The 20,886-nt window shown below is 44.8% G+C and overlaps 1 protein-coding gene across 1 annotated transcript in view; it reads right to left on the minus strand.

Annotated features, from left to right (window-relative positions):
• The window catches only part of LOC138299846 (broad substrate specificity ATP-binding cassette transporter ABCG2-like), a 322,474-nt gene that overhangs the window by 189,186 nt on the left and 112,402 nt on the right, over positions 1–20,886 (minus strand). The window contains exon 6 of the mRNA XM_069238476.1: positions 3,257–3,414. Coding sequence (XP_069094577.1) covers positions 3,257–3,414 — 158 coding nt within the window. The remainder of the gene's footprint in view (positions 1–3,256; positions 3,415–20,886) is intronic.

A 20,886-nucleotide genomic window follows, 5' to 3' on the forward strand; every position in this document is an offset into this window, starting at 1 on the left:
TTTACGAGGATGACATGCTACTTTTTCTTAAGAACCTAGAAGTAGGACTATCAGGAGCAATGGACATGTTGCAAACGTACGGAGTAGCATCTGGTCTCCGCATTAATTGGAGAAAATCTTCCATCTTCCCGTCAACTAAAGGCACCGCAGAACCTTTAGACACCAAAGGTCTGCCCTGGACCCCAAACATGTTTAAATATTTGGGGGTTAATATATACCATACCACGGATGACCTGTTAGATGGGAACATACATAGAACACTTAGAGGGATCCGAGCAAGTATGCAGTTCGGGAAGACACTCCCCCTGACTGTTTCTGGAAGAGTCGCCCTGCTTAAAATGATAGTACTGCCCAGATTGCTCTACTACTTCTCTAAAATTCCACTTTTAATTCCAAAAGCGGTATTCAAAAACATAGAATCCATGGTCACGAGCTTCATATGGGGATCGAGTAGACACAGAATTGCGTTACATACTCTCCCGAGACCTACCACTGAAGGGGGCCTAGCTGTCCCAGACCTAGAGATTTACTACTGGGCAGGACAATTGCAATGGTTGGCAAAATTGCTTACAGAGCCCCCAGCGCCCAGGAACTTACAGATTCCACTGAACGGCCCACTAGCACAAATCCTGGGTATATTACTGAACCCCAAAAAGCAGAAATTACCCCTTCCTTTGGAGTGGGAGCCAACCAGATATTGCTGGGAGCAATATCTAAAACACACCTGCACTACGGCACCATACGCACCTGAGGCCCCCATAACCTGCCTGAAGCACACTATAGGAGACCATATGATAATAGGCATTACTAAATTAAAGACATAAAATATTACAAAACTGGGTGATCTGCTTAACAATGGGAGGCTACGCACCTACGCAGAATTACAAGAACAGTTTTCTCTTCCATCAGGAATGTTCCTTACCCATAACGCCATAACTAGAGCTATTAATAAGAGATGGGGAGCGGGTTTACTTGAACCATCTACTCACAAGGGTTGTAACCTTATCTGCTCAATTGGGGAACGGAAAGGAGTGATTTCTGGTATATATAAATCTCTACTGAACAGCACATTTTTACCCCTAAGCAAACTTAAAACCAAATGGCAGACAGAGTTGGAAACTACTATAGATGATGTACAGTGGACCAGGATAACCTCCCACATCTACACAGTGTCGAGAAACGCAAGATTTAAATTAATACATTTGTATATATATCATAGAGCCTACCTAACTCCTCAAATGATAACTAAAATTTATGGTGCGATCAACTCCTTCTGCCCTTGATGTACTGAGCCTGCAGTAGGTCTATTACACATGTTGTGGAACTGTCCTCTGCTGGGGGAGTACTGGGCAGCGATCTTTAGGAAGATTTCCTCTTGCACTGGGAGAATGTTACCCCCCTCCTCAATAGTGGCAGTATTGGGGGATTTTACTCGTCCCTCAGCTCACAAAATATCCAACAAGTTCATTGACCTTGCTTTGATTCTAGCTAGAAGAGAGATAACCTCACATTGGAAGAACGCAGTGGGCCCACAAGTGACTAGATGGCAAAATGCATTGGAGAAACGGGCAGAGGTCGAGTGAGCGGTGCGGTTGAAAGAAACTATACAAGGACAAAGACCCAGAGAAAATGTTACACAATGGAACATGATCCTAGAGAATTTGAGGACTATAGACGCCCCCTTATCAGAAGAAGAGAATACCACCTCGGAATCTGAAACCGAACAGTCCTCTACACCCATAACCTAGAGCGTTGCACGTTTGCGAAGTATGGCTTGGTTACGAGAATTGCCAACCTATGATCCTTTACAAATGAATCTTGTGCCGAATGGGGGGAGGAGGGATTCAGTACAATGTTGGGGGGGGTTTCTGAACAGTATATTATTATTGAGTGTACGTTACTGAACTACCATAAAAGCAATAAAAGATATCTTAGTAAAAAAAAAAAAGGAAACCATATCCCTAATTAACTGAGTAGTAGAATGCTGGAGGGACACATTTTGTAAATCTGAGCTTGAAAGAATAAAGTCATGTGCAATTATGATGGCCTGCTGATTTTGTCAGACACCTTCCTTGAGCCCTGTAATAGGGCAAAGGTGGGAGTCAAGAGTGAATGAGCCCAACCAACTGGATGGGTAATGTTTGAGTATTAGCCATACATCAACGGGGCCTTAGCCATGAGAAACGCCCCCTCTTTAACAAGGGTAGGTTTGTTGCTGGACAACTGAACTGATCCCCTATAGGCAGTAGGTATATTTAATGCATCACCTTATGAAGTTTAAAGATGGAATGCAGAACTAACACAAGCACTAACACTTTGCCTTCAATTTTCCCCAGTAATAGTTCAGCACTCAGAACCTCAATATCTTTAGGTGGTATGGAACAAGAAAGAAACAGGATACAATCATTTCTGGATGTGTGTCAGAAAATTGTTAGAAAACGTATAATCTGACAGAAATATTATGTCCTAAATATATTTTATAAAAAATAAAAAAAAGATCGTCCCATTTTGGTGTACAGTTTCTATTATTAGCTCCAACGGGTGATTTTTGTAAACAATGTTCAGGACACAATATTTTTCTGTGCTCAAATTCTGGTTATTATATTCTGGAACCATATTGTTATTTCTGGCAAATATCAGCTGTACTTTACAGCTCTATATAATGGCTATCTGCCTGCATAATTTGGGTTAAAAAGGCATAATTCCTCATACTGTACTAATCTGACACCTTGATATTAAACCTCCGTATTATACTAATTTATGGATTGTGGTTTCAAGTTACATTATTTGAAATCTGTAATCTTTAACAAAATTAGGCAGTGGTTGTGTTGACTTGTCTGGAAATTCAGTAGTGCATAGAAATGGGCAATAAAGAATACTGGGATTTCGTAATTTCGTATTATCCGTCTTGCCACTAAATGAGTCTAGATTATGTCTTGGTGGGTGAAAATAATGTATAATGCGTTGAGAATATAAGATATTTTCTGGGAACATTTAGTAATCACTTGCCTACATTTTGGGTAATAACAAAATGGCACTGTCCATAAAAATAATGTATGGGACATTCCAATGAAGTTCCTAAATGAAAGATGAGTCTTAGGAAAATCGTGAAAAATTGTTAAGGATTTTTTTTTTTTTTAGAAAAGCCTGGCCCCAATGTTATTACTGCATTTAGATAGGGTGTTTTTTTTTAAGCAGTGTTTAGCTTCATGATCAATATGATTAGTGAGCCAATGTTTTTCTATATTCCAGTTACCTTTTCAGTAGCAAAAGGACGGCGTTGGCAGTGCTGGCGTCCAATCCCGTGGTTGGCTCATCCAGGAACAAGATGGAGGGATCTGTGATGAGCTCCATACCAATGTTGGTCCGTTTTCTCTCTCCACCAGACACACCTCGGATGAACTCGGTGCCCACCTACCGTAAAGGAACCACAAAAGAACATTTCACAAACAAAACCAATGATCAGTATGCTTTATCTCCCCTGTCTGAACTTTTGGGCATGACACACAGGATATCCCCTTTGACTGAATTAACACACCAAACCTGAACCTCTTTTTCAAAAGCCATCTCTATGATATCAGCAGATTTTTATTTCTAAACACTGGACATAAAACTGTGTTTTTAAAATCTAACAATTTAAAGAGGCAACAAAAATGTTCAAATAAAAAAAAAAAAAAAATCATTCTGCAGATCCATGGAAACATAAAATCGGTAGATTGTTTGGGTCTACATCATCCATCCATTTATTTAATTAATTAGATATCAGTGATGGAATCCACACATTTCTATATTAAGACTATTAATTTTAATATATATTAATACATTAACCTCTTCTGTGTGTCAGCCAGCCAGGAGCTATCCAATGACAGCCAGCTCGGGACTCACACATGGGGGAAGCACTGGCACTCCCCCTGTGGGATGCCCTTGTGCATCCCCCACAACCAGGGATGCCAGTGGAAACTCTTCCGCTGCCACCCCGAACAATTCCATGGCATCTGATGATATCAGTGCGCCAATGTCATAAAAAGATGTTGGAAGAGGCAGGAAGCCATTTACTTTCCAGGGGTTAAGAGGCAAGTTTGCAGTTGGGGAGGGGGATTGAGAGAACAAAGAGGCATCGGGGAAAGGAAAGGGTTTTCCTTTATCCTGATGTCTCCTTAGTGTGCATTCCTGCTTCAAGATCGTGTTTCAGGCAGCGATCATGCAGCAGGAATGACTACCAGACCCCAGGGATTTGTGTTTTTTGTTTAGACAATATTTATGGATTGTGGGGGAGCGGCCCCTTGGGGAAGGGTCACTCCCCTTTGGGGACCATGTATTTTGTCAGTTTCTGCCCCCCTTCAGTGCTGATTGGTCTTTCTTTTTTTAGGCCCATCTGCTCCGAAGGGGGGCAGAAACCAGTAGGGTCACCGGGGATATTTATTGTAAAAAGATTTGGGGAGTGGCCCTTCGGGGAAGGGTCGCTCCCCTTTGGGGATGTTTTGCTTTTCACTAATGACGAGCTGACACAAATCTCTGGAATGCACTTCTTAGTTCAAAGAAGACATTTATTATTTCACCATGAGGTTCCTAAAAGGAGATCAGCATGTTGAAAGCACACGTTTAAAAATAGTCACAGCAATGAAAGGAAAATATACCAAAATGATTATCCACTGCAATATACACAGCAAATATATGTATTTTTATTATAATGCAAAGCAAATAATGAATTAAAAATGCATCACCGTAGGGCCTGCCAGGTTCTTCATCTTTCTCATGCCAGCAAGATGATGACCCTGTTTGACTACGAAAAAAAAGAGATCTCTACCCTCACGGGAAAGATATCAAGCATCCGAGGTCTAGAATCCTGATTGAGGCCACTGACCCTCTCACTGACGCACTGGGTCTTTTTTATATCTTAAAAAAACAAAAGGAGCTTTCTGGAAAACCCCCCTCATTTCGCAATTCAAACATGCCGGCTAGTTTAGGTATGCTTTGAAAATAACACAATGGGGTTTGGCCACAATCCGAAGATGTCAAATCAAAACAAGGCCGTTCCCTGCCGTCTGAGTACATCCTTATCAACCAAAGCCCTTGGTGAGAAAAAGCATGAAAACAAGACAGAATGCACAGTTTACAATGTGGAAAATTACAGGCAGCCTTTAACATGGCAGTGTCTAACGCTATGATAAAGTCAACAGGCAGAATGAATCTGAATACAAAATGTAATCTGTAACTGGTGAACACTGGACAGCTAATCCAGGTGCAACACGAAGTCAGTGGTCAAAACACAAATGTAACTACATGAGAGCATAAAGTTTGACAGTTTCTGCCCACCTTGTGGGTAGGTCAGGCTTCTTTTTAGGCCCATCTGCCCCCAAGGGGGTCAGAAACCACTAGGCCACAAGGGATATTTATTGTGGCAATATTTGCGGAGTGGCCCCTTTGGGGACAGGTCACTCCTCTTTGAGAAGCATGTATTTTGGACATTTCTGCACCCCTTGGCCGATCTGCATCCAAGGAGAGCAGAAACCACAAGGGCACAAAGGGTATTTATTGTGAAAATATTTGGGAAGCGGCCCCTTGGGAAAAGGCCGCTTCCCTCTGGGGAGCATGTATTTTGGCTGTTCATGCCGCCCCATCCCCTTGAGACAGAACAGCCTTTTATTTAGGCCCATCTGCCTCCAACGGGAGCAGAAAACCACTAGACACAAGGTAAAGTTTCTGAATGTTTGGTGGGGGTGTGTGTGTGGTCATAATGTTTTATTTCTCCTTTGTATTGTAGTGCAACGCTTTTTATTCCTTTGCTGTGACTCCTGCTTACGGGTCCGGCAGTGGTAGATCTGTAGTTTGCGTAGTTGCATGTGTTTGGTAAGAAAAACGTTTTTGTATTGTTTATGCCAAATGAGTATCATTGCCATGCCTGAATTAGTTTTTTGCAAATGGTTTAATAACAGCAGAATATATTCAGCTTATGTTTTATTGTGTGTGAAATCCTCCTTGGATTTGTGCACTACGTATATTGTGTTGTCTTATGTGTAATTGTATTTTGTTTTTCCTTTTTGGTGGGCTATCATTAGGGCTTGCTGTGGCTGTACAGAGTAGGTGCTGGTGAGTCTAGCTCTCTGGCAAGTGAGTGGTATTGTTTTTGAGTGTATGGGTCTTTGTGATAAAGCCACACTTTGTTTATTACTGATTTTACAAGGGTTGGTTGTTGTTAACTTATTTCTCAAGTCACTTTCATTAGTAAGGATTATGGCTAGCCACAAGATGACCGTTCAGCAGGTTGTTTGTATGCTTTTTGAATATTCCTCCGACCACGATTAAGAGACTGACTCTGCATCTGAGGCAGAGGAGGAAGTGCAAGATTCTGGCGGTGAATTTTCTGTCAGAGAAGAATCAGCTGATGATGAACCGCTCTCAGTGAATAAAGTGCCTGTTTTAGAGGAGGACACTGATGTGCCAATAAAGCAGCAAGAGGCTTCTGGATTGCAGCCTGGGGCTGAGAGGCTTTCTTTTGAAAGAGCTGAACTCTGGGTTGCCCCAAACATGGTGAAGCTGGTGTTTCCTGCCTTTACTGGTGTTGCAGGGTGTAGAGTGAATACTGAAAACTTTTTACCTATACATTTCTTGTTTATGGACAATGTATGCATTAGCTTAAGAGTTCTGTTAGGTTTGCAAGGCTGCTGACATGTCTTCCCGCTATCAGCTTGTAAGTCACATGACTCCATCAGGAAGCCTTGAGGAATTTCCTTGTCCATTCAGTGGGCCAGTTTAAATCTCATGTTTATCAGCACCACCAGCATTTTTCTTTCCCATGCCAAGCCAAATCGTTCTAGATGCCTGCTCTCTGCCTCCCTGGCACACTGGATATACCATTGGCCTTATTTTAGTTTTGTTTTAGGGTTTGTATCAATTGTACTTGCACACTCCCTACTTTCCAGTCTCCTTTGACCCTCACAAGAGGTAAAAGAAGAGAACTAAGCAAAGAAGTCCCCATTCTGATGAATATCCATAAATGTACACCTACTGGGTTACACCCTTGCATGCAGGTAGATTTATGAATATCAGGAATTCATAAACATATCCAACAATACTCTTTAACTATTTTACTGTCACGTAGGCCCTCGTCACCAGCAGACTGGATTACGGCAACACATGCTACGTAGAAATCACTGTACGCCTCCTGAAGAGACTCCAGACAATAGAAAAGTCAGCTGCAAGACTCATACTTAACCTCCACAGTAGGATCCACATCATACCCCATCTCAAGAAATGACTCTGGCTCCTGATTCAGAAGAGATGCCAATTCAAGATGCTGACCCACGCTTACAAAGCCTTGCACAATGAAGGACCAGCATACATCAACAAATGCCTGACCTTCTACCAACCAACCAGACCTTTGATCTGCTTCCCTCTCCCTTGCAGGCACCCCATGGATCCACCAACAGCAGAGGATGCGCCTTCTCACCCCTGGCAGCCAAGGCTTGAAATGACCTCCCTCCGCACCTCAGGACCGCACCATCGCTGCAGCAATTCAGGAAAGAACTAAAGACCAGGATGTTTGACTGATCAAACCTCCATGCAGTTGCCAAACTTCTCCAGCGCCTCAAGACCCTCACGAGTGAGTTGCTGCACTTTATAAATGCTTCATTAACAGTGCAGCCTTACAGGATTACTGCAAGTAATGTTTTGGTAAATCATTTTCTGCACATGGAAAGCCCAATACACATTCACAATTGTACATACTCTACAAATGAGCATGGGAAACAAATGATACAAATGGAACTGCACTCTGAGTGGAAAACCCTTTCCCTCCATTACTGCACCTATTTTGAGAGGGTTCATCTCCATTCTCACCCAGAAAAATGTTTACTCCTATCTTTTACTTGCGTAAATTTCGGTTTTCACAGATAGCATGTGTAGCAGACTGGCCCTCTATATAATGTGCAAAGCTGGGCACACTGTGCAGGGGTCCAGGCAACCACATGTTGATTTACAGTGGTAACAACTAGACCACCTGATGCTCTATTTTTTTATGGTAGCTTGGTCCAGCATTTAGGATAATCTTGGTGAAGTGCAAAGCATTTGCTGCACTCACAGTATCAATAAATGAGATCAAACACTTAAAAGAATAACTTGAGACCAATGTACAAATATACTTTAGATTTGTATAACATATTCAAGACCATGATCATCAAAATTGGGTAAGTACTTTTAAGTTATACATTTTTTATGTTTAATTAAAATGAGTTTTTTGTACGCAATTACACACCATAGGAATCATTGGAGAAAATATTTAAAAAATTCATATAAAATCAACCAAGTTCTCCATTTGCAGGCAAGTCGAGGTTGTCACTGGGCCCTATAGACCAGCTAGAGAAGTTTGGACAGCTCCCGGTTTCGCCGGTCTCTTTGAGGGTCGCGTGCAGGCCAGCAGGGGCACTCTGGTGGGAGGTCCGAGTGGTTCCTGAAGTCCCTCAGCTGGTACTTCCTCCAAGTCCTTTTTCAGTCCAGAATGGACTGTTCTTCTGGGTGCCCGATGTTAGGTGACCTGTACCTTGGGTTGTTGCACGTCTGGCCACTGGAGGGGGCTGTGCCACCAAACTTGGCACACTGGCAGGGTTTGTCCTCATGATCCGACAGGCAATGTTTGGTTCAGCTACGGCGACCGGTTTCTTGGGCAGCAGCCGGCCTTCACTGGGTCTTTGGTTCCTTGGTGTTGTACAGTGATGCCTTCAATCTAGAGGGAGATCTTTGGTGATTTGTGAAGAGTGGAGGTCCTCTGGAGATTTGTAGAGTCCGTCCAATGTCAAAGAAACTACTCAGCTGCAATTGTCGAGTCCTGGGTGCAGCATTCAGGGTTTGGCACTTTTTCTTGGTGCAGCAGGACTTCAGTTCTCGAGCCTTGGGTCTTCTTTGTTGTTGGTTGTTTTGTCCTTGGAATCTGATTTGTTGGTATAGGGATGCCCACTAAATACTTTATTTAGTGGATATTTTACAGGATACCTAGTAGTGACCAATGGGTCATCTACCTTAGGGTGGGTACACTCACTAAGTAACCACATCCTGTGGGCACAGGCCACTTCCCTACACCGGACTGTAAAGTTTTGACGAATGACCATCCTTTTTGACAGAGTCGTCCATCAGACGTTTACAGTGTTGACAGGAAGTGCTATGACAGCAGTTACTGCTCATGTTAAGGAATGCCTGTGGGGTAGATGGACATTTCTAGGTTTGGGGGACAGGAGGACAGGATGTTTGTCAGGGCGACAGAATCAGTTATTCTGTCACCCTCGTGGACATACAATGGTCCTTCAAACTCTAAATCAGGCCCTTAATTAGGTTACTACACAAGCAGAAAGGAGAGAGAGTTCATACCAATGTAAATTATTGACGAAACCTAAAGTCAAGTAATGGTAGCTCTCAGTAAAGACAGTTAAAGGAATAGTTTTGGTGGAAGTGATGGCATAGAAGTAATGTAGTGGAAGTAGTTTTAGTGCCCAAAAAAGTGAAAGTCAAATAAGTTTTTGGGTGGATGTCCTATTCTCTAAATGGTAAATGATGCGCTAGGAAAAATACCTTGTCAGTCAATCATGTGGATGTCTTTATGGTACATTGAAAACAGATTCTTGATTATACCTTTTTTAAACCCCCAGAACTGGACTGCCTTAACCCCTTCACTGCCAGGCCTTTTCCCCCTCAGGTGCCAGGCCTTTTTTGGCTATTTGGAGCAGTTTGCGCTTAGGTCCTAATAACTTTTTGTCCACATAAGCTACCCATGCCAAATTTGCATCTTTTTTTCCAACATCCTAGGGATTCTAGGAGTACCCAGAGTGTGTGGGTTCCCCTGGAGGAGACCAAGAAGTTAGCCAAAATACAGCAAAAACTGCGTTAAAAAAAAAAAGGGCTGCAGAAGGCGGCTTGTGTTTTTTTCCCCTGAAAATGGCATCAACAAAGCATTTGTGGTGCTAAAATCACCATCTTCCCAGCTTGCAGGAACAGGCGGACTTCAATCTGAAAACCACATTTTCAACACAATTTTGTCATTTCACTGGGACATCCCCTATTTTTACTATTTTTTGTGCTTTTAGCCTCCTTCCAGTTAGTGACAGAAATGGGTGAGAAACCAATGCTGGATCCCGGAACGCTAAACATTTCTGAGAGGTAGACACAATTTTGAAGTCACCAAGGGGCTATTTGTGTAAATCCTTCAGGGGTTTCCTACAGAAAATAACAGCTGAAATAAAAACATATTGAAATTGAGGTGAAAAAAAACATTTTTTCCATGTTCTACTCTGTAACTTTTTCCTGCAATGTCAGATTTTCAGAACTAATATACCGTTACGTCTGCTGGACTCTTCTGGTAGTGGGGATATATTCGGCTTGTAGGTTCATAAAGAACCTTAGGTACCCAGAGCCAATAAAGGAGCTGCACCTTTCAATGGGATTTAACTGTATACCTGGTATTCAGCAATTCATTTGGTGAAATATAAAGAGTGAAAAATAGGTATCAAGGAAACCTTTGTACTTCCAAAATGGGCACAAGATAAAGTGTTGAGAAGCAGTGGTTATTTGCACATCTCTGAATTCCGGGGTGCCCATACTAGCATGTGAATTACAGGGCATTTCTCAAATAGACGTCCTTTTTTACACACTGTCTTACATTTGGAAGGAAAAAATGTAGAAAAAGACAAGGGGCAAGAACACTTGTTCTGCTATTCTGTGTTCCCCCAAGTCTCCCAATAAAAATGGTACCTCACTTGTGTGGGTAGGGCTAATACCTGCGACAGGAAACGTGACAGGGACACATCACATTTTTACATTGAAAACTTGTGTTTTTTGGAAAGTGCCTAGCTGTCGATTTTGATCTCTAGCTCAGCCGGCACCTAGGGAAACCTACCAAACCTGTGCATTTTTTAAAACTAGACACCTAAGGGAAGCCAAGATGGGGTTACTTGTGGGGTTCTCTCCAGGTTCTGTTATCCAGAATCCTTTGCAAACCTCTGAATTTGGTAAAAAAAAAAAAAAAACACTTTTTGCTCACATTTCGGTGACAGAAAGTTCTGGAATCTGAGAGGAGCCACAAATTTCCTCCGACCCAGCATTCCCCGACATCTCCTGATAAAAATGGTACCTCAATGGTGTGGGTAGGCCTAGTGCCTGTGACAGAAAATGCCCCAAAATACAACGTGGACACGTCAAAATGATCTTACAGGGGGTCTGTGGTTTTAGTCCTGGGCTCAGCAGCCCTATAGGAAAACCTGTCCACCCCAAACACTTCTGAAAACTAGACACCCGAGGGAGTCCAGGGAGGTGTGACTTGCGTGGATACCCTAGCGTTTTCTTACCCAGAATCGTCAGCAAACCTCAAACTTAGCTAAAAAAATAACATTTTCCCCATTTCTGTGTAGGATCACAGCACCGGCACAAATTTTCTGCCACCCAACGTTCCCCTCCGTCTCCCGGTAATAATAGTACCTAACTTTTGTAGGTGGGCCAAGTGCCTGTGACAGGGAAGAGCCAAAAACATGCTAAAAATGAGAGTGAACCAAAGCGGGTCCAAAAGGGCAGTTTGGAAAAAAAAACGTTTTTAGGCTGACAAGTGGGGCAGAATTTATATCAGTATAGATGCGACAACGCTGGGTGGTAGGAATTTTGTGGATTCCTGCAGATTCCGGAAGGTTCCATCACAAAAATGTGGGAAAAATTTGTGATTTCCAGCAAAGTTGGAGGTTTGCAGGGACTTGTGGGTAAGAAAGTGGTGGGGGTGTACGTAAAGCACACCACCCTGGACTCACCCAGATGTTTAGTTTTCAGATGTGTCTAGGTCTAGTAGATTTTTCTACAGGGCATTGTCCCACAGTCGAAAAATTGTAGCCCTCACCATTCCAAGTGGGACGATTTTGCGAGTTAGACAAGCTCTCATAGCCCAAATGTAAAACCAAGACCTAAAATAATCAAATGGCCTCTTGCTTGCCGTGGGATAAGATGTTTTGGTGTGCAGGGGGAGAGATGAAAGACTGTTACCCCCTTCAGTTTGGGGTGGAGGCATAACCATGCCCATACTAGTTGGTAGCCACCACCCCACTATTTCTGCCCCCCCTGGGGAGTGAATCAGGGGTAATTGCCCCATCTGCCCACTGGTGGGCAAAACAACTTTGTCCTCATTTTATTTGGCCATACCCCCAACCCTCTTTTAAAAAAAAAAAAAAATCTTCCCTGGTCTCTGCTGGGCTTTCTGCCCCCCTTGGGGGCAGATGGGCCTTACAAAAATAGGCCGATCTGCCCCCAAGAGGGGGCAGAAACAGCAAGGTGCCCCAATCGGGAGTGACCCTTGCCCACGGGGCTGACCCCCAAACACGCACACACCAATTCCTGGTGCCTAAGTGGTTTCTGCCCCCCCCGGCGGCAGAACGGCTGAATAGAAATAGGCCAATCTGCCCCCAAGGGAGCAGAAATGACCTAAAATACATTTGCTCCCCAGGGGAGCTACCCTTGCCTAAGAGGGTGCTCCCCATCTATAAAAAAAAAAAAAAAATCCCTGGGGCCTAGTGGTTTCTGCACCCCATGGGGGCAGATCAACCTAAATAAAATAGGCTGATTTGCCCCCAAGGAAAATGGCCTAAAATAAATTTCCCCCCCCTGGGGAGCGACCCTTGCGTGAAATTGGAGCAAAAAAAAAATCCTGGTGTTTAGTGATTTCTGCCCCAAGCCGATCTGCCCCCAAAGGGGAGGGGGGGGCAGAAAATGCCTAATAAAATAATTGCCCCCCTGGGGAGCGACCCGTGCCTGGTGTCTAGTGGCTTCTGCCCCCCGGGGGCAAATCGGCCTAATTATTATAGGCTGATCTGCCCTGGGGAGGATGGGGCAGAAAAGGGCTAATAAAATAATTGCTCCCCGGGGAGCAACCCTTGCCTAAGGGGTCGCTCCCCTTATGAGTATAGACAACAAAAAATCCCTGGTGTCTAGTGGCCTCTACCCCCCCTGAGGGCAGATCGGCCTAATTAACTTAGGCCGATCTGCCCCCGGGATCGGGAGGGGCAGAAAAGGGCTAATTACATAACTGCCCCCTGGGCAGCGACCCTTGCCTAAGTGGTCGCTCCCCTTATACACATGAACAAAAAAAAACAACAAAAAAACCCATCCCTGGTGTCTATGAGATCGTGCTGCAGGAATGCTCAGAGAGACATGAAAAGGAAAGTAAAAGCCTTTCCTTCCCTTTTCATGCCTCCCTGAGCCCCCCTGCCCCTGTACCAAAGAGAAACGAATCGCGATGTGAGGCGACCTCTGATGAGGTCAGCACGCGATCGCGTGCTGACGTCATCAGATGTCACGGGAGTCGGGGGCTGTGTTGGAAGAGGAAGCAATTCCCCTTCCATCCCTGCCCATGGGAGGGGGGTGCGAGGCCCTCGGGGGAGGGCTAGCACTTCCTCTCGGGGCCCATTGCTTGACGAGGTGGTTATGTCCCTGGCACCTGAGCGCCACGGCAGCGGAGATAACCACCTCGTCCACGGCCACCCGAGAGGTTAAGGACCATTCTGATTAAGATCTTCAGGGGCATAGAGAACTGTTGCTGACCCACGGATGGAGACTGAGACCCTATTTCACAGTTTAATACCATGGTCCTCATTATAAGATCGTAGGGAGTAGTAAGGTCTGTCATCAGTGGATTCTATGTAGAAGACCACTTATCATTTTCTGATGCAGAAGACCACTTATCATGGTTGGAAGTCAGGCAGCCGAAAAAGGCTCAGAAGCTGGAGAATGGAAAGTGAAATCCATAGCTCCTGCTCAAGTGTGGTAGTTGCACTATGACCTGTTTTTCTAACTCTCATCAACCATGACTAAGGCGAGGGAAAGGAGACTCACTAACCTCATTCTTAGGGTCGTGGAGGCAAAGAGACAGCTCCTTCCCTACGCTCAGGCACAGTGTGGAGCGAAGAAATGTACCACCCACACTTCGGCACAGAAAGGGGAGGGGACACACAATAGCCCCACCCTTGATCATGGCAGGTAGAAGAAAAATTTCACCCCCAACATGTCAATCCACCCTAGACCCCCTTACATGTCCCAGACAGGTCATTTTATGAGACTGCAATTTCAATGAACAGAACTGTTTTTAATGACAAAATGTACAATTTAGTTTAAACATCAATCAAGCATGTTTTTTCCCTTTCTGTCTAATTCTTTCACATATCGAGAGAGATATCATGCTAAATGTGCAAGATGCAGGAGTTGAATAATCTCCTTCCACTTTGGTGAGAGGATACTAAATACAAAGTTTTTGCCCTGGGCAACAATGGATAAAACAACCTAGCGCTCTTGGGCCTAGCATGAATGGAAAGTTATGAAAACACCAACACATTCTTAAGCAAGGTGGTGGGGGAATCACAGAACACACCAGGCCTTGTCCAAGGTGTGTGTGGATAAAACATTCACACACCTCTCCCCAGGTTAAGACAAAATTGTGCAAGCGAGAATGTTGCAAGTGTGTTTCGTCCATTTAGTACACCAGGATTTTTCGCTTTTCGATCACCCAGTATTTGGACCATAACTGCGGGTGAGGCTCACTATCTGAGTCTAATTCACTGTAATGTCATGGTAAATTGGACTGAACCTGTTAGTTACTAGTGTCCCCCTTTCAAGATAAGGCCACTGCAATGCAACTAGGGTAAGGGACACTGAAATGGTTACAAGTGAGAACGCATGCACATGCATCTGTGCAAGTGTGCAGGCTGTGCATGAGAGACTACAGTCATGCGCAATCTGGTAGCTGCACACGGGTAGCCTGCCTGTGGCAGTTATAAACTGCAGATTTAACCTGCAGAGAATACCCTTTTTGACAGGCCTAAACCTTCCTTTTGAACAATAATAATTCACCCATAAGTGAGCTTATTTGTCCATAAAGGCAAGGTGCTTACAGTGAAACAGGCCCAAAAACAATGTTTACTGTAGCAAGGCTGGCATTTGCCAAAGGGGCTACGTTGTTAAATTTATTAAATGCTAACTTCAGATTGGTTAACAGCTAGAGAGATACTTCTTCCACTCATTTTAATTGTAATTTAAACTCCTTTTTAATAGTAAGATAAGATGTTAAATTATTATTTTGGAAATGCCACTTTTCGAAAGTTGGCACTTCACTCCCTAAAGTATCTGGGGCTTTTCTGTGAGTGGGCAGCTGCTTGGGCTTGTATTAGTTCTCCCACTGAGATATGTGTACTGGAGGTAAAGTGGCCAAGGTTTGAGGGAAGTCTTTCCTCCTGACAGGATGGTTGGGGAGGAGCCGTGCCCTAGCCTGATTAGATTTCAAAGGAACTTGTCGCCAACACACAAAGAAACCTGACACAAGGCATGCCCTTACCTTTGTTTCATAGCCAGGCTGCAGCCAAACCCAGGAGATAGGGAGAAACTGACGAGAACCAGTTTTAGAGTTAGATAAAGAGATGTTTCCCACCCACAGGCTGGCACCGGGCATATAAGTGGCATCCCCAGAATCTAAGAGAGAGCAAGACCCTGGACCTGCATGGCAGCAACACCACGGACGCTGGAAGGACAAGCACCCTGATGCCCTGGCTGACTAAGGACTCTGTCTGCAGCTGACCCCCATGACAAGATGGATCTCTCCATGGTCAGAGACTCTAGTGCCCTTACACCACCTAGTTGGGAAAAGACCTGGAATCCACTAGCACCTTGGGTGCCCTTCAAGATTGTCAAGAGGCAATGGGATCTAGGGGTGCCAGCAGAAGAGAAGACTGGTGGAGAACAGCTCCCCACAAGGTGTGCCACTTTTAAGGCCATTAGGTTTGCATAAAATGCTCCTAGTAGCTAGATCTCCCCACCAGGAGTAAAATGAGCCTAAGATCACTCCAGCTGTCCCACTGAGGCACGAGTTATGCACATTTGAAGATTTTGACCTTTGACCACCCCCTCTTCAAAAACAAAGCACGTGAGGCTCTGATGTTGTTTCTATGAAGACCCCCGTGCCTGGGTTCTGGCGCAAGCATCATCATTTATTTATGACCAGGGAGGAGGCGTGCAGGGGGTCCCCTGCCTAGAGTCCTACAGGGTTTGGCGACCCCATCCCTAGGTCTGGTGTACACTTAACTGCCTGGGGATGCCACAGATAAAGACCGCATCCTGGTACCCCAAACCCGGTACCCAAGAGAGCCAAGACTGCTCCCGCCACAGGCAGGGGGTAGAACTGAAGGCTCAAACCATCTGGTGGGAGCAGGAGAAGCTGCATCTGGCTGCCGATGCAATGTTAGAAGGAGTCCTGTGAGTATGGGCAGCGCCGGAGTAGACTTCCTGCAGTGCCCCAAGATGCATGACTCTGGGTGTCTTCGGTTGGGTTAGGGTACCCATTTCAAAGAAAGCAAAAAGAATAAGAAACAAAGCTGCTTACCTGAGCTGTTCCGCGGGGTAACTCGCTATTTGAATATTCACTGTGTCTTGAAGGGTGCACCCTATAAGGCTGCGAGGGGCTTACTTACATTGCATTTTCATTTTCTTCCTTGTCCTCCAAAGAGTGACAGGGACATCACCAAAGCAATCTTTATGTGCCGTGGGGGCTGCATGGAATGGTACAGGTGGGGGTAACTGATCTGCTGGAGTCAGAACCCATTAGAGGTCAAATGTGATTTCAGAATGTCACCACGCGTTTTTCCATCTGCGTGATGTATATATTGCTAAATAAATGAATGCAGTATGTGTGTGGGGGGGTGGGGAGAGAGAGCGAGAGTGTGTGTGTGTGTGTGTGTGTAATAATGCACTTTAACTTTTTTTTTTTTAAATCACCGACTGGATAAATAATAAAATGTATTGTATGAGTGTTGTTACTACATGCCAGCAAATAGCGATTACTAGCTCACTCCACCTTCCTTGAGTAGGCCTCGGAGTGCTCTGCCACGCTACCATGAGTTAAGTGCTAGAATGGAGTGCCTAGTTACTAGCAAGGAGGCAATTGTAGACATATTACCATGGATGGCTAGTGTTAATGGGCGTGAGGAGTGACACTCTACCAGCAAGTCGGAGAGACTAGAGGGGTAAAATGAACATCGAGGACCAGCTTAACAAAACAATAAAAAAAAAAAGATGTGCTTGGTGCTCCACTATGTGTGTTTTTGCTCCGTTAGTTGTGTGGGGTGTTTTTTGGAGGGGGAGGCAGGAGGAGCGAAGGGACCCTCCTGCACATGTGACGGGCAAGGTATTCCTTGTCCTGAAGGCACAAGGGAGGACAGTGACATCAGACTGGTGGGCGTAGCTCCTCGCAGTAGCAATAGCAGTTTCCATTGTGGCACTGGCTGCTGTGGCTGAGACCAGGGTCAGCAACTGCCATTCATATAAAAGGCTGGGGGCGGGATAAGCTTATGTGAACAAAGTGGAGTGGTTGACAACCACCACTGTACAAATGAAATGAATAATGAAAGAAAATGTCTCTACCTAATTTGAACATTTCATCTGAATGAATAGAATGCTTTCGGTATTTGAAGGTAGATTATCATAATAAAATATACGCACAAACTTAATGAGTTGACAGGTACATGAGACTATTTTGATAAGCAATTCAATGAGGTGAATGGCTTTATTCACTTTTTGTATAGGTCCCAAACACTCTGACAGAACATAGGATGGCTCAGTGACAAGCAGCCAGAGACTGAAGAGGCAAATAGGACCCATGCCATCAGAGTAAGACCCTCTTCTGGCAATAGGCACCTGCATTAGAAGTACCTCAGGTAACTCATGGACAGACCCGAAGTTGAAATCTTCACAGGCTTATTATTTTTGTCACAACTAATTTGTCATAACAGTATCAACTGTTGCAAACAATTTTAGGAACATGAGATGGGCTAACATACACGACAATGATAAAGTCAAGGATAAGATCTATCAAACTTTTTTGAACCAGGTGAATAAATTAACACCAGTACACTTGCTTTTGTCACAATACACTTAGACTTCTTGGAAGCTTTAAAATACAACTTTAGAATTTTTTCCAATCAGCCACAGGATAAAACCTCTTCCTCTACTTGGTTTACAAAAGATTGCAGGGCAGCGAAAATAGGTTTGAATCAAGCAATTGGACGGTGATAAACCAAGAACGACTAGAGCGAGGAATTAATGTAAGTCAGCTATTTGCCTATTTGCAAATGTAAGAAAAACTGGGAAGAAGCTCATTGTGTCTAATTAACGGATGTACTGGATGTACTGTGAAAAACAAACAAAAAAATAGAGCCTTCTGAAGGTTCACAGCCACCGGAGGCAAACCGAGGCTTCCCCAACCTGACTCATTTATTCAGGGAGAGAAATGGGAAGTTCATTTCTCTACCTTGTATGAGGCAAGGGACAATATTAGGACAGGAACATTCCCAGGCAACTAACATGGTTTGGTGCCCTAGTGGATGCAATCAAGCAGCTCTCATTCACCAGCAATTGCTTTCACATTAAAGGAAACTGAACCAGCCCTTCAACAAATAAAAGAGAAAAAAAAACAGAACCTGATACCAAACCGGGAGATTTACCTAGGGAGTGCTTGTGGGGGGTACTGAGGCAGTATGGCATACCAGATGATCGCCTGCAAATCCTGATTAAACTGCACACAGATGCATATGCACAAGTGAAATGGAATGCCCAAGGAGTGCTGACCAACATCATTCTCATAAAGTGGGGATTAGGCAAGGGTGTGTCCTGGCTCCCACACTGCTTTGTTTATATATAAACGGTGCAGTAGCGTGGCTGAACAAATGCCAGCATAATGCACAAAAGTCAGCAAACACCAGTACTCCGGTGCTGGTGTCTGCAGATAACACCTTGCTATTGTCATGAACCCTGATGGGACTCTAGGAACTCCTAAATCACAAGAAGTTTGAGCTACTGTGTCAGAATTTGGATAACACCACAAATGACGGCTTATAGAGCAGCTCTTGGCGAGTTGTCTTTGATAGGAGCTGTTATACCCCATGGTGGCTGGTAGTTAAAGTACTCTCTTAGATGATAAAGAGAGAGCAAGTGTGGAGTGAGCCAAGTAAAATGGAAAGAAGTACATTGTCATGGGTAAAAGGCATATATTGGGACCGTATCCTCATGGAAGTGTGGTGAGAGCAGAGTCCAGAAGATCTGACTGAAAAGTTTTCATCCCATAAATGTAGCATCAAGTTTGAAGTATATCTTCAAAGAATTAGTCCTAATAAGGCTAAGAACCTTTTCTTTTGCTTAAGAATGTATAAGTTGCCACTTAAGGCATTTACAGCAAAGTGGGATAAGAAATCCGATATAGCTGGGCATTTTCCTTTTTTGTCCTGGCACCCTGTAATCAGACGAACATTTTGTATTTTTCTGTCCCAGCTATAATAGACTGAAATCTAAATGCACCCTTCAATTATGCTGGTCCTTGGGCATAAGCAAAGTTTAAATATGCTACAGCAGAGCTGATTGTTTTTGCTACATCAAGACTTTTAAACTGTGCTTGGCATTTAAGAGTTAGTCATTTCACTGTAAAGTAATTTGTGTTGAAATGTAGCCTATGGTGTAAACCTGTGTGGCTGGAGGATATAACATAGGGCATCTGAAGTACTTATTCAACTATTTGATGTTTACGCCTCCTAGGGAGATAAATCTGCTGTGACTCAGCTTTGTATGACATTGCTGGTAGATATAGCGCACACAGATAGGAGGCTTTTGCTGCCAATAAGCCTGGAACATAGCTGAGAACAATACTTCTCACTAGTCTATCCTTCTTATTGAATGAAGCTCAATAATTACATAGTAGGGTTACGTGGCTGATAAGATGGTGGGCTAGATGCACCTGTGCGGAGCTCTGGCCGGGCCTAACAACATCCTGCACTGCTCCTGTGAACCCAGGCGCCATCAACTCCTAGCAATAGGCTCATCCTGTACCCCGTGGTCTGGGGAATGAGTGTAGCAGTTCTGTGGTGCCCCCCCCCCCATGTTCCAGAGAGAGGCGACTCCAGAGGGAGGCTAGACCTCACCCGTAAAACGGCAACCGTGTGAGCTTGTGGCTGGAAGGGACAGAGCATGCGTTCTCTGGCCGCCTTCAGAGAGGTCTCTGTGGAACTGTCAACGGTGATGTCTCAGCATCGCGGATTCTGCTGGGTCCCTCCTGGACCCATCACCAGGATCGCGGCTAGAACCATGCACCGGGCTGGGAAGGCCGAAGGAGTGAGGCCCGGTCGGCCAGACCCCGCCGTGCATGCCCTAAGGACAGCGGTGCTGCAGTGAAGCAGCTAAGGCTGCGAAACCTACCGATGGCCCAGGGAGCACTTGGAGGGCTAAGGGCGACCTCTTCTATCATTGGACTGGGACTGAGGACATAGGAGGGGCTACGGTGCATGAAGCACTCGTCCTGCAGAGGCTGAGAGCTGGGCCCTGTGGGAGAGAGTGACTGAGTGAGAAATCAGCAGCTGCTGGGTATCGGCTGGTGCATCCCCCAGCATGGAGCGATGGATGCAGCCTGATGCTGGACTGAGACGTGCTGGGGCCCCAGGGGTCACTCTCTGCCCCCTTATCAATGCTCTGCCCAGAGAAAGTGATAAGTGAATAGATTGTGAGGGGTTGCCGTGGAAATTTGAAACGAGTCCCTCTTGTGGCTCTGAGGGGGGCTTGGGAGGGCTGGGTCTGGCGCCTGGTGACCTACTCCTATGATCAGTACGGATGGCGACAGAGACAGTGTGACTCACCCTGCCTGTGATGGTTGTGCAGATGGTGCCCCAACCCACTACATTAGGCTACAGAGCTGATGCTGTTGACAGAGTTGGGCAATAAGGGACTTCATCCCACACCCTGCAGCACTCCCCATGCTGCAGCCCTGGAGGTGTATGCGGCTTCCTGACCAGGGGCTCCCTGGTACTGCTGGGCCCTTCTGATCTTGGTTGTTGGACATACTGTGAA

This window comes from Pleurodeles waltl, chromosome 1_2 (assembly GCF_031143425.1).
Source record: "Pleurodeles waltl isolate 20211129_DDA chromosome 1_2, aPleWal1.hap1.20221129, whole genome shotgun sequence".
NCBI classification, from domain to species: Eukaryota; Metazoa; Chordata; class Amphibia; order Caudata; family Salamandridae; genus Pleurodeles; species Pleurodeles waltl.